Source organism: Calypte anna, chromosome 13 (assembly GCF_003957555.1).
Source record: "Calypte anna isolate BGI_N300 chromosome 13, bCalAnn1_v1.p, whole genome shotgun sequence".
NCBI classification, from domain to species: domain Eukaryota; kingdom Metazoa; phylum Chordata; class Aves; order Apodiformes; family Trochilidae; genus Calypte; species Calypte anna.
In genome coordinates, this window is record NC_044259.1 from 17,354,800 (window position 1) to 17,369,167 (window position 14,368).

The 14,368-nt window shown below is 51.6% G+C and overlaps 1 protein-coding gene across 2 annotated transcripts in view; it reads right to left on the reverse strand.

Moving 5' to 3' along the window:
- Positions 1–14,368, reverse strand: part of PPP2R2B (protein phosphatase 2 regulatory subunit Bbeta) — a 55,073-nt gene that overhangs the window by 6,621 nt on the left and 34,084 nt on the right. For both annotated transcript variants that reach the window (XM_030459283.1, XM_030459285.1), the window contains exons 2-4: positions 7,956–8,053; positions 6,915–7,080; positions 5,777–5,889 (exon numbers count right to left, since the gene is read on the reverse strand). In XM_030459283.1, coding sequence (XP_030315143.1) covers positions 5,777–5,889; positions 6,915–7,080; positions 7,956–8,053 — 377 coding nt within the window. The remainder of the gene's footprint in view (positions 1–5,776; positions 5,890–6,914; positions 7,081–7,955; positions 8,054–14,368) is intronic.

Sequence of the window (14,368 nt, forward strand, 5' to 3'; positions counted from 1 at the left end):
CAGATAAAACCCACTCCAGCCTTGCTTTGCCAGTGTCAACCAGAATCTGAATTCTAACAGAAATATACTTCTGGAGAGATCCAGGTCAGCACAGATTTTTCTTTTAACTTTGTTTGTTTGTTTGCTTGTTTCACAGTGGACAGAGGTGAGAGAGGAGATGAGACAAGGAACGCGCAGGGACAGATGGAAGGACTGGAAACAAAGACATGCACATTTACCTTTACATTAATAAGCATAACTCACATAAACATTATGGGATGGAGAGAGATGCAGCAAGAGCAGCACACAGGAGGAGCAGTGTAAGTAACAACTTGAGACACAGTGCACTGGGAAGGTGTCAGCCTGTGAGGCTGATTGCCAGAGAGCTGCTCCCTCCAGCCACTTCATTACTGTGAGCACTGTCTGTCTGCTGCCCAAAGAGATTTCCCAGGGCTGCAGAGGTGGGGATGGGAGTGTGACAGCCAGCTTGAGTGACACTGGAGCACCGGGACTGCCAGCTCGGAGCCTGAGCCTAATGTGATGAGCCTGGCTGCTAATGCAGCCTGACACAGCCAATGATGCTTCGTTTGCCACGGAAGGGCTCTGCTCAGCCATCTGGGGATGGGGCTCATGCCCTGCTCAGGGATCAGAGGTCTGGGGCTGTCATTCAGCCTGTTGGACAGAGGACACTGTGCAAAAGGTTCAACAGCTACACCCCAAAGCACAGACACCAGCACAGCAAAGGCTTCACTCAGATGATGCTGAGTGGTGTGACCACACCTGACAGCCAAGCCTCAGGACACTCCCCATCCCCAACCCCATCAGGAGCCCAGCAGCTCCCCAGCCTGCAGCCACCATGGCCCAGCACAGCTCTTGCCTAGACACAGCCACAGAACTGAGAGAAACTCCTCAGCCAAGGACATTATCCACATGTTACTTCAGAGACAAATTCTGGGCAGGTCTCGGTGTTTTTTTTTAATGTCTGTCAGTTGGTCCATCACCAGGTAAAACCCCAGGAGAGGAACAAGCCTGTTCATCTGTGAGTCTGGTGTTAAGGCAGGGGTTTTTATCTGCTATGGCACCAAGAATCTCTCTGGAACATGGAAAACAGCAAGTGCCTGTGCTCCTTCTCACCCTGTGCTGTGAGCTCAGGGGTATCAACAAGAAGTGTTTAAACCCGAGAGCACTGGCAGCTGGAGAGAGAAGCCAGGAATGGGCTGGGGGGACACACCAGCTCAGGGACCTCATCCCATGACAGGAGAAGCCCAGCAGTGAAGGCAGGAGCAGCTCAGGGCAGTGAAGACAAAGCTCCTAACAAATGGGGCAACATGAAAGCAGCTGAAATCTGGTCTTTCTGGATTTTTGGAAGCACACAGTGACCAAGCCAAAGCAGCCAGCTCCCACCAGCATTGCCATGGCAATCCTCACCATCACAGAGACCTCCTCTGAGCATCCAACCTGCAGGGCAGGCTCTGGTATTATATATACCCATTATTAAAGGGTAATTCAGTGTAACAAACCGCATCAAGTACATAGAAAGGCTGTCAAATAAAATAAACCACTAATAAATTAAATTACTGTCTGCTTTCAGGGAAAGGGGGGAGCATGCCAGTCATTTTTCATTTAAAACAAAATATGTCTTAATTTTTTCTTTCTGTCTTTAGCAAGCACCCCCTGCAAAAGAGCCATCCCCACTCACTCAAAGTACACATCACACACGATTCCTCTCTCCTTGTCTGTGAAGGTTTCTCCTGTTCAGAGTTAATGAGGCATTAAATCTGCCTCCAGCCATAAAACTCATTTCCTGGGTGGCTGGGGCATGTAGGGAGCTGGTGTGGCCCCTTCCCACTGCTGGTGCTCCCTGTCCTGCTGCCCCCAGCCAGGGACTGAGGGACCATGGTGAAGTAAGGACAGGTCAGGAATTGCTGCTGCTTCCCTGCTCTGCCCCCTGACCCAGGAGGTTTCTGCTTTCCCTGTCTCTCATGTCCACTGACACTGGGGTGCTGATGGATGTGGTCTGGAGGGAGGCAGAGGTTCCTCAGCAAAGCCTCCTCTGCAGGGCAGGGAGTTCCCAGACACAGGTCAGTGTGCAGGGGAAAGGAACGATGCCTCAGCTCCAGTCACCTCCATGGCAGAGCTTGCTGCTCCTGGACAAATCTGGCAAAGTCCTTCACCTGCTCCAGCACCTGAGCTCCTCAGAACATGCTCCCCATGTTTATTTCTTACCTCCACAGGGCATCCTCTCTAACTGGACAATGCTGCCTGCAGATTAATATTTTGCAGACAAAATGTGCATCAGACACCATTTTCATGGCAGAATGACAATTCTACGCTTGTCAGGAGTTTGCCTTGCTGGACCTTTCCCACAATGAGTGGAAAGTGCAGGGACAAACCTTCTATCTCATTACAGGTCCACCTGGCTGATAAAGCTTCTGGTCCCACCTCTCTTCCCCAGAGGAATCCCTCCCTGCCAAAGCATCACACTGACACTGCTGCCAGTAAAATCCCACCAGGCAGTTTACAATTTGCCTACTTCTCCTGGGAGAAGTGTGTAGAAGCACAACCACATTAGCAAACACACACGCAGAACAACCCCAGGCTCCTTGATAATTCTGCCCAGCACACTGGTTTTGCACTGACATTGTTTTTACAGTATGTCTACACACAGATACCAGCAGTGTAATTGCTGTGAACTAAGAGATGAAAAAAACTACCTGAAAGGCCAGTTCTGGACCAGCATTTCAAGGTGAGTTTACAAATATTGAAAGGATGAGTGGTGAGTTTTCACCAGTAAAGAAAGAATTCAACTCACAGTGCCAGGGAACCACTGTTACCAGCTTGGTGACTGCAGAGCCCCAGCCCTGCAGCCCAGGAGACTGAGCCCAGAGCACTGCTTCACAAATGACAACAACCAGGCATGCCCTGGCCAGCACATCCCACAGATCCCACAAGTCCCACAGGTCCCACGGGTCCCAGACCAGTGATGGCACACATGGTGGGGAGCCTCTGGTTGGGCAGAGGGCCGGGGCTGCCCAAGGGCAGCAGAGCATGCAAGTGTTACAACACTGAGCTGCTCTGCAGTAATGTAAGCCATTAATGAAAATGGGAAAAGACTTCTTTTTTCTTTTCTGTTTCTGTGGCAATGGTTTGATGATGATCATTTGAAATTGATTAGTTCTGCCATGTGCATTTTATAGCCAAAAAAAAAAAAAAATGCCAAATGTTTCACATTATCTTGTCATTTAAATGATAATGCATACAAGGAGAAGACAGACACATCTCTTTGCTGGGCAGCACAACGATCCTTCTCCAAAGCACCCCCCATCCCACTCCCTCTCCCATCACACAGGGTGCATTGGATGCAGCAGGAACACAGCACACTCTCCTCAGAAAACTGCACCCAGGAGCCAAGAAACCCAAGTGCTTTGGCAAAATGGGGGATACAAACTAAGCTTTATGATGGATTTTGTGGGAGCTCTGAATCAGAGAGCTCTGGGATAGCTACAAACACCAAGAACCTGGCACATCCCTGCCCATCTCACCCACACCACACCTGGCCTGGGAGGGTCATTCCTCACCCAGGGAGGTGTCCACAGGGAAGCACCCTCAGTACCATGGCAATCTCAGAGCCACCAGTGCCAGGGTGAGACACAGCCCTCTGCCCAGTACAGCTGGTCCCCTGGGCCGCCTGGGCCACCCAAGCCCATTTCCTTTCTTACCAACACCTGGAGTGCTCGGGGCAGAGATCAGCTGCCCAGGGCAGGGATCTTGATCTGAAGGGCAGCAGGGGCTGGGACAAAGGGGGGGAGTCCCTGACCAGAGCCCCTCTGCAGATGTGGCTCAGGAGCAGGGACCTGGGGCAAAAAGAAATCCCTTGATTGGCTTGAGAATGGGAGGTGGCTGATACAAGAGCATCCTTCAGTAGCTGCTGCTGCTCCCCAAAGCAGCTATGAGACTGGGGGCTATCCAAGAGAGTGGAGCTCTTTTAATGACTGCAAAATGTTTGCTTTACAGTTTGGGCAGAGTTAAATGCTCCTTCTGCACTCTGTGGGTTAGAAATCCCTCAGAGAACAATGCTCATCAAGTACAGTTAAACCACTGTGAGGAATGGCTGAGAGATGATTGCAGCGAGGTGGTTTTAAAACCCTTTTTTTCCCTTGTCTGTGGTCAAAAATTAAACTGTGGGTGGATGCAGCTTTACTCCAAAGCACAAGCATCACAGGACAACTAAACCTCAAAGACACACCAAGCTGCAGCAAAATGGTTGCAACTATGTAAATACCAAGGTAAATTGATCAAAACATTAGCTCAAACCGGGGCTGGCAGGACACTCCTCAATCTGCCACCCTCAGGGACTGCCGGCTGCAGAGGGATGCACTAATAACCACAATCCCGAGCATTTACACCCTGGTTAAGAAGTTTCATTCCCAAATGTCAAGACGTAATGAAATATTTTGCCTAAGTGGTTACATTGTTTGTGTTGGAAAAAGAAGAGCATCACGTTCATTTTGGACTACAGAGCAGCTTCACTCCCGCCAGAAATTCAATGTTCTTAGAGGATACACTAGAAGTTAAAATAAAACAATATTCCACAATTGCTCCCTCACTAGCCCTGACCTTGCCCTTGCTGCTTGGCACAGGGGGCAGCAGTGTTTGGGTGCTCAGGAGCTCCTGGGCATGGGACCAACAGGACAGCAGATGCTGGCAAAACAGTGACCCCAGAGAGCCCAGGGCTTTGCAGTGTGTTTGGGCAGGGAGGGAGGCACTGACCCGAGTCACATCCCACAGCAGCACCGGCTCCTGTCCTGCCCCCCAGCCCCTCAGCTCCCACATCCACATCCCGAGTGAACTCCTCCCACGGGCTGTCTGGGGAACAGCACATGAGGCTGGAAACACTGCCTGAAACATGACAGCAGATACACATATCCATGAAATAAAATGTTTTCTTGCTCTGTAAAGAAAAATGCCTGCCAGCCACCAGGAGCAACTCAGGATGGAGATGGGAATTAACTACCTGTCTGGGGTTCTCAACAGCTTCATCTGCTGCAGACCTGGAAGCCATCAAAGTGAGCCAAGGGTAATGATAGGAACAATTTAATACATATAAATACGAAACCCCCAGGTACTCAAAATGCAAATTCTGACAGGATGTTAATAAATTACAGGCTGGTCTGGTCTCACTAATATCATGGCAAAATTCCTGCATGCTTGGCACCTCTAGGCCTGCGGGTCACAGGAGTTACTGCCCGTTTCTGCTCTCCCGTGGAGGGGAGCACAAGCACAGCTTCTCCCTGTCTGCAGAGGGACACCCTGCTCCCTCAGGGACCCCACACCCCGAGCCCTCCATACCCCCGAGGGTCCCCATCGCTGCCCTGCTGGGGCACAGAGTGAGCTCTGATGGAATTACCGGGGCATGCAGAGCCCGGGGCCGGGCTGGCTCTTTATATGCAAATTAAACATGATAACCAGCGATCCCGGGGCAGCGGTGGGGTTACCAGCACCTCTAACGGGGTCTGCACATCCCAGCCCCCGGCACAGAGTGGAGGAGGCAGCCGCGGGCGTTCACGCGTGGATCGGGATCCCGCCCGGTTGTAACCCTTACAGCCTGGGAGCAAAACTCACGTAGAGAACGTGCTCCTGAAGCCAGACCAGGCGCTGCCCCTGGGATGCAGGAGCTCCAGCACCCACCCCTGCACCACGACAGCATCTCCGGTGGCAGGCAGGGGGCACCGGCAGCGATTCCCACCCAGGGACCCCAGGAGAAAGGTTCCTGGGCAGCCCTGTGCCCCCCACTCACCCGCAGTACAGTGATCATGGAGGGGTCTCGGAGACGGCCGTCCTCATCCTTGAGGTTGTATCCCTCGGGCCTCTTGTCCCGCTCGCTGACCTTCCACAGCTTCACTGTTTTATCTGGGGGGAGAGTTGGGGGTCAGGGCTGACACGGATGAACCTGGGCACCCAGTGCCACCGAGCCCCCAGGGGAAGAGGCCTCGGGAGGGAGTGGTTTCGTTCTAAAGAAAGGTGCTTTCTTCCCTCTCTCCTGGCAGGGACTCTGTCAGTAGTTTATCATCACTTCCATCAGATTCCCTGCACAACTCTACCATCCATCTTCATTTGCTCCTTTACCTGGCAACTCCAGTAGAGTGCCATTAATTCTGGTTTTATCAACCTGCTCTACTACAGGGGGTTTCTATGTGTGATGTTAGTTTAGCACTAAGGACAAAAAGAAACAGAATAATACAGGAGTATTTCTAAAAGAATCATTTTGATAACCTGATAGCATATGAAACACCATTCCAAATGGAAAGATAAAATCCCTGTTAATCAAAAAACTATTTAAAAACTCAATTAACAGAACATTATGCTCTATAATTAATCTTCATTGCATTTCAATGATTCTCCCCCCAAATGCATTTAATAAGTCTTTGAATTTTATTACAGTGATCAATACAGTCAATTCTATAATACAAAGTAAGTTGCTTATAGAAGATAATTAGACCCCTCCTTTTCCCTTGAAGTAATTAAGTCATATCCATCTTAAGGTTCCATTCATCCCAAGTAATATTCCCCCATCCTCTTGATATTTATCTGAACATAACATGGAATTGCTGAGATGAATACAGCTGCAAATTGAAACAAATCAGGTGTAGTTTTCCTTTTTTTTTTTTTTTTTAAGAAAAAAAAAAAGTTGTCAGCAAGGGGAAAAAGAGTCCTCTCCTCCCTTGCAGGGAACAGATGCTGTGAAATAAGGACAAAAAATCCTGCATGGGAACCAAGCTCTGCCAGACAGCCCTGGCCAGGTTCCTGCTCATGTCACCCTGAAGGGTGCCAGCATTTTCTTAAAACATTTTTTTTCCCAAAAAACCACCTCAGGGAAGGGCCCATTCCTCTGCAGGGTGCCAGGAGACATGGCTGGGGCTGTGGTGGCCACGTACCATTGGTGGAGAGCAGGAAATAGGCTGCGTTCTGCTGTGGCAGCCATCGGATCTTGTTGATTTTCTCCTCAATCTCCAAACTTTTCAGGTAATCGAACTCCGGCTCGTGGCTCTGGAAGGTGCTGTAGACATTGTACTCTCCCCGGCGGTGGGGCTGGTTCTTGCTCTGCAGGATGGAACAGAGAGGAGAGAACATTTCCTGGTGACTCTTTCGTTGTTGAGCGTTTGTTTGTTCAGGGATAGCAAGAGTCTGGCTGGGTCTGGAAGCCAAGGCTTGGCCTCTCCTGGCACAGCAGCTCCTGGAGGCTGATGTGCTCCATGGGAAGGGAGAAGGAAATGAGAGAGCAGTGAGAAATTAAATACTGCTGGAAGGCTGAGGAAGTGTGTGTGAGTGGAACCTTTAACCAACCGCTCCTCTCCATACAGAGAAGGAATTTGGAGGCTGTACCCTAGGGGAAAATCTCAAACCTTCACCAGAACATGACACTTTTCACAGCCAGGCCTGACTCATCCCTTCCACCAGCAGCAAACACAGCCCCTGGAGGGGGTGCCCATGGCTCAGACAGAGCTGTGCCCCAGCACCGTGCCAGAGCAGCCAACTGGGATGGCTTCAGGAATGGCAGGAACCTCCCCAGAGAGAGGAGAGAGATTCTGTTAACATCTCCTGGGAAAAAACCTTTCAGCAAGAAAATGTGACTGTCTCGTCCATCTCTGCTTTGTGTTCATTTTGGATAATTTGGCATTTGGGGGGCTTTGGGCGTGGTGCTGGCCACAGGACGGATGCCTGCAGCCCACTCAAATGTGATAGCGTGACCCCCCTCTACCCTGGGCTGCACAGAGCTGCATCCACAGCAAAAGGATTTGGGTTTGGAGGGTGTTTTATGAGATGAAACCTGGTCCTGCTCATGTTAGTAGTCGCTTTTTCCATTTGGAGTCTGCCAGGAGAAACCTGAGGTTAGGAGTGACACGGATGGATTAGGAAACAGCAGGAAGCTTCTCTTAAAAGGATAAAATGGGCATTTTGCATTCACTGGCACTTACCTCCTGCTCACGCTGAAATATTACAACACGGCCCCCCTTGTCCCCTGTTGCTAGTAATTCTCCGGTGTGGTTGAATTCTACTGTAGAGATGATGTCAGCTGGAAAGAAGACAAAGACAATTTAAGTAACCACAGATTGGCTTTCACAGGCGTCTGGAAAGCACAGCTATGTGGCTTGTCAGCACCTCGTCCCCCATGGCATCCCCCAGACCTACCTCTTTCTGTTGTCTATAACCATAACAGCCGGAGCTATTGGGAACTTTGCTGTTACGAACCAAGACCTGCTCAGCACCCCTGGCCCTGACCCAAATTCAGGATATTTCCATCTCTTTGCCAAGCACTGTCTGGGGAATGTTGCTGGCAGCTTGGGCATGAAGCAGGGTGGCAGGGCACAGCCCGGCACGGCATGGCATGGCATGGCATGGCACAGTATGCTCCCCTTGCAGCCTGGGGAGGTGCTTTGCCTCCAAAAAGAAGAGGGAGAAGACACATGAGGACACCTTTGTATTCCCACCCAAACCTCCCCAGCCTGGGAGACCATACCAATTGTGCCCGTTTTCTCTGCCTCTTTCCAGATTTCCTTACTGCCTATAACTGAAGTGACACCTTCCAACCCTCTATCACCTCAAAAGCCACCAGCTCACACCACTGCCCTTCCCCACAAACAAGGAGGCAAAATGCCCCAGCAGGGAGAGGTGCTGGGCTGCAGAGAGAAGCCAGGAAATGCTCCTGGACCTGTAACTTGTAAACGCTTTAATCTGCAGTGTTTACCCTTGAGGCAAAGCAGGCAGGAGAGCTGCTAATGACTGGATTTATTCAGCCTATTTTTAGCAGAATGTCAGAGGTTAATTCCATGGCAATTACTGCCCAACTGGTGCTCCCCAGCGCCCAGAGCACAGTGCCAAGCCGGGGGGATGGAGGGAGGCAGCCTGGGGACCCATCCCAGCGCGGGGTGCGGCTTGGAGTGATGGGCACCGAGCTGTGCCCGTGGCCACAGCGTGCCCACCGGGGTGGCTGATGGGTCCACAGGCCTTTTCTCCCTCAATTCTGCAGCTCCCCAGCACCAACAGGGCTACACAGCCCGTGGCTGCTCACCAGCACACATCACTGCTCCCAGGCACCCCCAGTATGGCACACACACCCCCACTATGGCTCACACCCCTCCAGTATGGCACACCCCCTCTAATTTGGCACACCATCTGCCCCGATCAGCAGCTGACCCAGGGTTCTCCTCCTCTGCTGCCCAGCCAGGTGGTTGTGGCCATGGGCCCTTGGGCTCAGGGCAGCTGGGGACACGAGACCATCCCCAATTCACACCCCTGCCCACCACTCTGTCTTGCAGGGGACATCCTTGCTCCCTCTCTGGGTTTTCCTTGTCCCGGAGGAGGTGCAGGGTGCCCACCACATCTGCTGGGCTGTGAATATCCAGATGGCTGCAGGCAGGTGAGTGATGAACTCCAGGCTGCTCCAATTAATCCCCCTACATCTTCCTCATCCTGTCCCACCTCTCCAGCATGAAGCACGTTCGCAGTGACGGGTGAATGCATTCTGAACTTCATCTTAATTCATTTACAATGCTTAGTGGCTATGAATAGCTACAAGGAGAGGATTTCACTGCAGACAGAGATGGTGCTGCAGAAGCAAGCCGCAGGAGGTGGATGGTAATGCCTCATCTTGCTGAGCCTGGAAAGCTCCAAGGAGAAGGATTTAATTCCCTCCCATAGAGCCCCTTCTGCCTCAGACAGCCCCAGTGAGCCTCTGCAAAGTTTGGAACCACCCATGACCAATGCCAATACAAAGGCTGAAACATGGTGCTGAAGGGATGAGCTCTGCCCTGGCCCATCCCAGCAGGAGCCAGGCCACCTGCAGCAGAGCCAGGGATATCAGTCACCAGACTCTGAACTTCCCCACATCCTCTCTCGACTGGGTTTGAAGCCCTGGTTAAATACCCTTCACATTTAGCAACGAAGAAAACGGAGCACTGAAGGTTTCCAGGTGGGTTTTTGTCCCAGTTTCCCTCAAGCAATATAATCTACACATACTTCTTGATTGCTTCTGCTGTTCTTCAGCACACTCTTCAAAACCTCTTTTAACAGATCACCTCTTGCCAACAGGTTTACAATCCATGACTGCATCAGCCCATCACCTCCAGATCCCCATTTCACATCCAGCATGGGCTGGAGGTGGCCAGGCACCATCTGCTGTGACCACCATGTCCCCACTCTCCCTTCACCAAGCTTCCCTCCTCTGCACAGCCCCTGAGCTCAACACACAGCTGGGTCACTTCATTTTCCCAGAACAGAGAAGGAGATCAACAAGCTGCTTTTAGACAAGTATCTACCATGAAAACCCCACCCAGTTCTTTAACACTGGATTTGCCCAGCCAATGGGCCAGAGCCAGACCTAAAAAGTCCCTTGCATGAGGGAAACCATTCCAAGGAGCCTGCACTGAAGCTGGAACCTGAGCAATTAAATTAGCAAAATGTCAGTGAACAAAACAGCCACAACACTCTGTGAATACCTCTCAAAGAAGAGGACAGGCATTTGTGAACATGGGTTAAAGGCTGGCAAGGAACATTTGGGCTGGGAAATCCTGCTGGAGCAGGAGCTGCAGAGGCCACAGCCTGGCAGTGCTGATGTGCACCCTGCACTGAGAAGTATTTTGTCCCCTCTAAAATTACTCAGTTGAAAATTTATCTGTTCTGCACTATTTAATCTTCTCTATCACCAGCTGCTGGGTTTAGGTCATTCACTTTTCAATGAATTAAAAATAACTTTCTGTGCTCCAGTGAGACATTTCTCAGACAGCACCTGCTACCTCAAGCCTCACCTTCCCAGCAGAGGCCCCTGAAATGCTGGGCTGAGCACCATGAACACTCTCCAGCCCTCCTGGCCCCACCACCCATTTGTTCTACATCCATGGGGAGGGGGATGCAGGTCCCCTGAACACCTGGGGTGACTGTTTGCTCTCAGGCATCAGGATTTCAGACAAGGAGCACAACTCCACACCTCAAAAAACCCCAGCAATAAAAAAATCTTCTCATGAGCAGAAGCATCCAAGCTGGAGATGGAGACAGGAGCACCTCCCCAAAGCACCCACAGTCTGGGCACTGGGTTCCCTTCCCAAGGGCTCTGGTGTTGTGCAGGAAAACATCCCTGAGGGTCGAGGAGGAGGAGGAGGAAGGCCCAATGGAGGAGCAGGGTGCAGCATCAGGCCCTTCTCAAAGCCCTCTCTCTCTCCACAGACTCAGGCCCCTCCAGCACGGGCTGGCCAGTCACAGGCTGCTGCCCGCTCATCCCCACCCACCACACTTGAGAGACAGGACAGGGTAATTATTAATTAAAATTCACATGTATTCACATTGAAATGATCAATAATTTACGCCCCAGTCACATAAGGTTCCCACAGCAGTTTTGTGACAACAGAAAGGGAAAAAAAAACAAAAAAACCTTCTCTCTTTTTCTTTTTTTTTTCCTTTTCCATTTCCCTCATCACCTCCTACACGCCTGGTGCCCTGAATGTGGGAATTTAAAGAAAACAGTTTCCATGGAGACCCTCCCCTCTGCCAGCACACCCGTCCTCAGCATCACTGCTCCTTCACGCTTTCATGCTAAAAATACCAAAGACAGGATTTGAATTCCACCATAGCAATACAGTTTTATCAGAAAAATAGGAAATTTATAATACGCACACCCCCCTCCTCCTCTCCTGGTGTGGAGGGAAGGCATGCCCTCTGCAAGGAACTGGAAAATGAACTGTTATTAAAAAGAAAGAAGACAAAACCAAGGGAGCTGCAGTTGGTGCCAAGACCTGCATCCCTGAAGCAGCCTGGCCCCAAGCAGGAGCTGCCCAAGCTGCTGCCCCTCTCCTCTGTCCCCCCAGTGCAGGGGGCTGGGTGCCCCATCCCTGCTCCTGGAGCATCCCAAGCGCATCGTTGATGCCTCTGGAGCATCTCAACCACCTCATCCCTGCTCCCAGCTCACCCTGCCTGTTGCAGCATCAGCAACAGCTCCAAGCAGAAGGGCCCTGGTAACACGAGTCCTGGTGGGGAGGCCACGTGGACACCACTCATGTCCCAAGGATGTGCCCCCCGTTTGCACACTACAACTCCATTGTCCAGCCTGTGAGCTCCATGGCACAACAGGACAGCTGCTGCCTGGTGGCAGGGGCATCCCTGGGCTCAGACCCACAGGTCAGGGGGTGTCCCCCAGCTCCCTGGGGCCCTGCCCACTGCCACATACCCCCCATCATGTCACACTGCCAGCCCTATGGCACAGGGCAGTGCTCACACCCAGCAGCCACAGGGAGGTTCATCATAGGGAAAACCAGAGAAAAATCCACCTCCAGGCCACAGTAACCCTTTCAGCTGAGGTACGTGTGTTACAGCAGCTCTTAACCTCCAGAGCTCTCCTGGGTTACCCCAGGGTCACTCTGGGGCTGCGGGGGGACCCGCGGCGGCAGCGCCGCTCCCCGTGCTCCATCCCTGGGGTTTGTGTAAATCTCCCAGAGAATGGCACGGCACACAAAGCCTCCAGCTCCTCAGATGACAATGAACTGGGAAGCACCATAAATAACAGCAAACCAGGCTGCCAAAGGAAGGATTTAGATCGTTCAGATCCCAGGCTGAGAGTTGTCAAATCCAGTTTAACACTGGTGAGTGTGGGGTGATAACTCATGTCTGTCCCCAGCCCCCCAAGCCAGCCCCTTGGACAGCGTGAGGGCAGAGGGGCTTTGCTGGGCAGGGGGGACACTGTGCCCACCAGGGACTGGAGAAGGTGCAGCACAGCCACCCCCCAGCCTGCTGCTGGCTGCAATGGAGAAAGAAAATGGGATGTCATCAGGTGGAGAACAAAACCTACATCTGAAACCATTCGTGTGGATGAAGAAAGAACGAGGAGGTCATGAAAAATTAAAGGGCTTAGGGAGAGAACTGAAGGACACAGTCGTGCCTGGTAATGGGAGGGCCAGAGCCCGAGCCCACCCTGGGCCCCCTGAGGGATCTTGGCATAGGTGAAGCATCACCCCTGCATCTCACTGCTCCATGGACCCTGAGCTCAGAAAGGGGGTTTGAGGAGCATGAAAACCTTTGAGTTCTCAGTGAATAATGCAGCACAACCCTTAACCCTCCCAAGGAGGATTCCTGGCTCTGAACCTCCGTGCCAGCCATGGGTTTTATTTTGCTCAGGAAATTGTGAGACTGTTTGCATTTCACTGGTTAAGAGAAATCCTTTTGGTTTCCCTTTCTGTCTGCCTCTTAAATAATAAAAAAAAAGGAGGTAGCAGGCTTCTCTACTGACCCTGAAGCACACAGGTTGCCAGCAGTGAGGAATTCATGCTGTGTGTCAGAGCTCTAGGCACAGATTGACAGAGTTTTGATGGAGAGTTGTGAAAATGCCAAGGTGCAGGCTTGAACACCACAAGAACTTTGAAAGGAGCCGTGACCCACTCTCAACTCTTTAAGTTCAGATTTACAACAGAAAAAAACCCAAACCCAGCTCAACCCAACCAATCAAAGGCCAGTCCCAAACACAGAGGGGGCTAGACAAGTCTTTCCTCACCACCCAAGCCCCTTCAGAACAGGGCAGAGTGTGACCCTCAGGGCTGAGCCCCATCACTCCTCCCAAGGCTGCGTGGTCCCTGACGGGGGATGTGGATGGGCAGGGGAGAGGGTGTCAGAGGTTAAACTGGGATCTAATAGCATGCAAAATATCATCTGATTGATCTCCATTGATTTTTACCCGCTGAGGTGAATGATAGCTTGACAAACAGAAATCAATTCCACTGCATTAAGCCCAGTGAGTGTCTGGGATCATCAGCAAAATGCCCGGAAACACCACGACACGGCTGCTGCCAGACCCCTCCATTCCAGAGCTTCAGCAAAGGAGGACACCAGGAACAACTCCGTGCCAGGGTACCTCAAAGCCCTGAGGAAAGCCCAGCCCTGCTCCCTGCCCCATTGCCAGCCCAGTTCTCTGCTTGGCTTGCACTGGTGTGGGACCCCCGGCAGCTCCAGGGTGGGATGGAGACACTGCCCAGCTCTGCTCCAGGGTATAGCTTCAAGTCATGATGATGAGATGCTGCAGAGCTAGCAGCAGTGGCTGCTCTTCCCCAAAATGGAATAACTCTCCTAGATTTAAGTGCTAAAAATACTGGCACATTCAAAATTCCCCTGCCCTTGTTACATCAAAGAATAATTCAGTGCTGCCAACCCAGACGAATGAAACTTCCCTCCGGCAGCATCCCCCCCAGGGCTGCTCCAGGGAACAATGTGGACTTGCTTCTCTCCCCCGACTCCCACAAGGTTTAATTCCCTGTAGCTGCTGGAAGGGAGAGCTGAGGAGGAAGCAATGTCATGGCAGTGGCTCTGGCAGTACCGGGTGCTCAGGCAGAGCTGTCCCCATCATGGAGCAGCA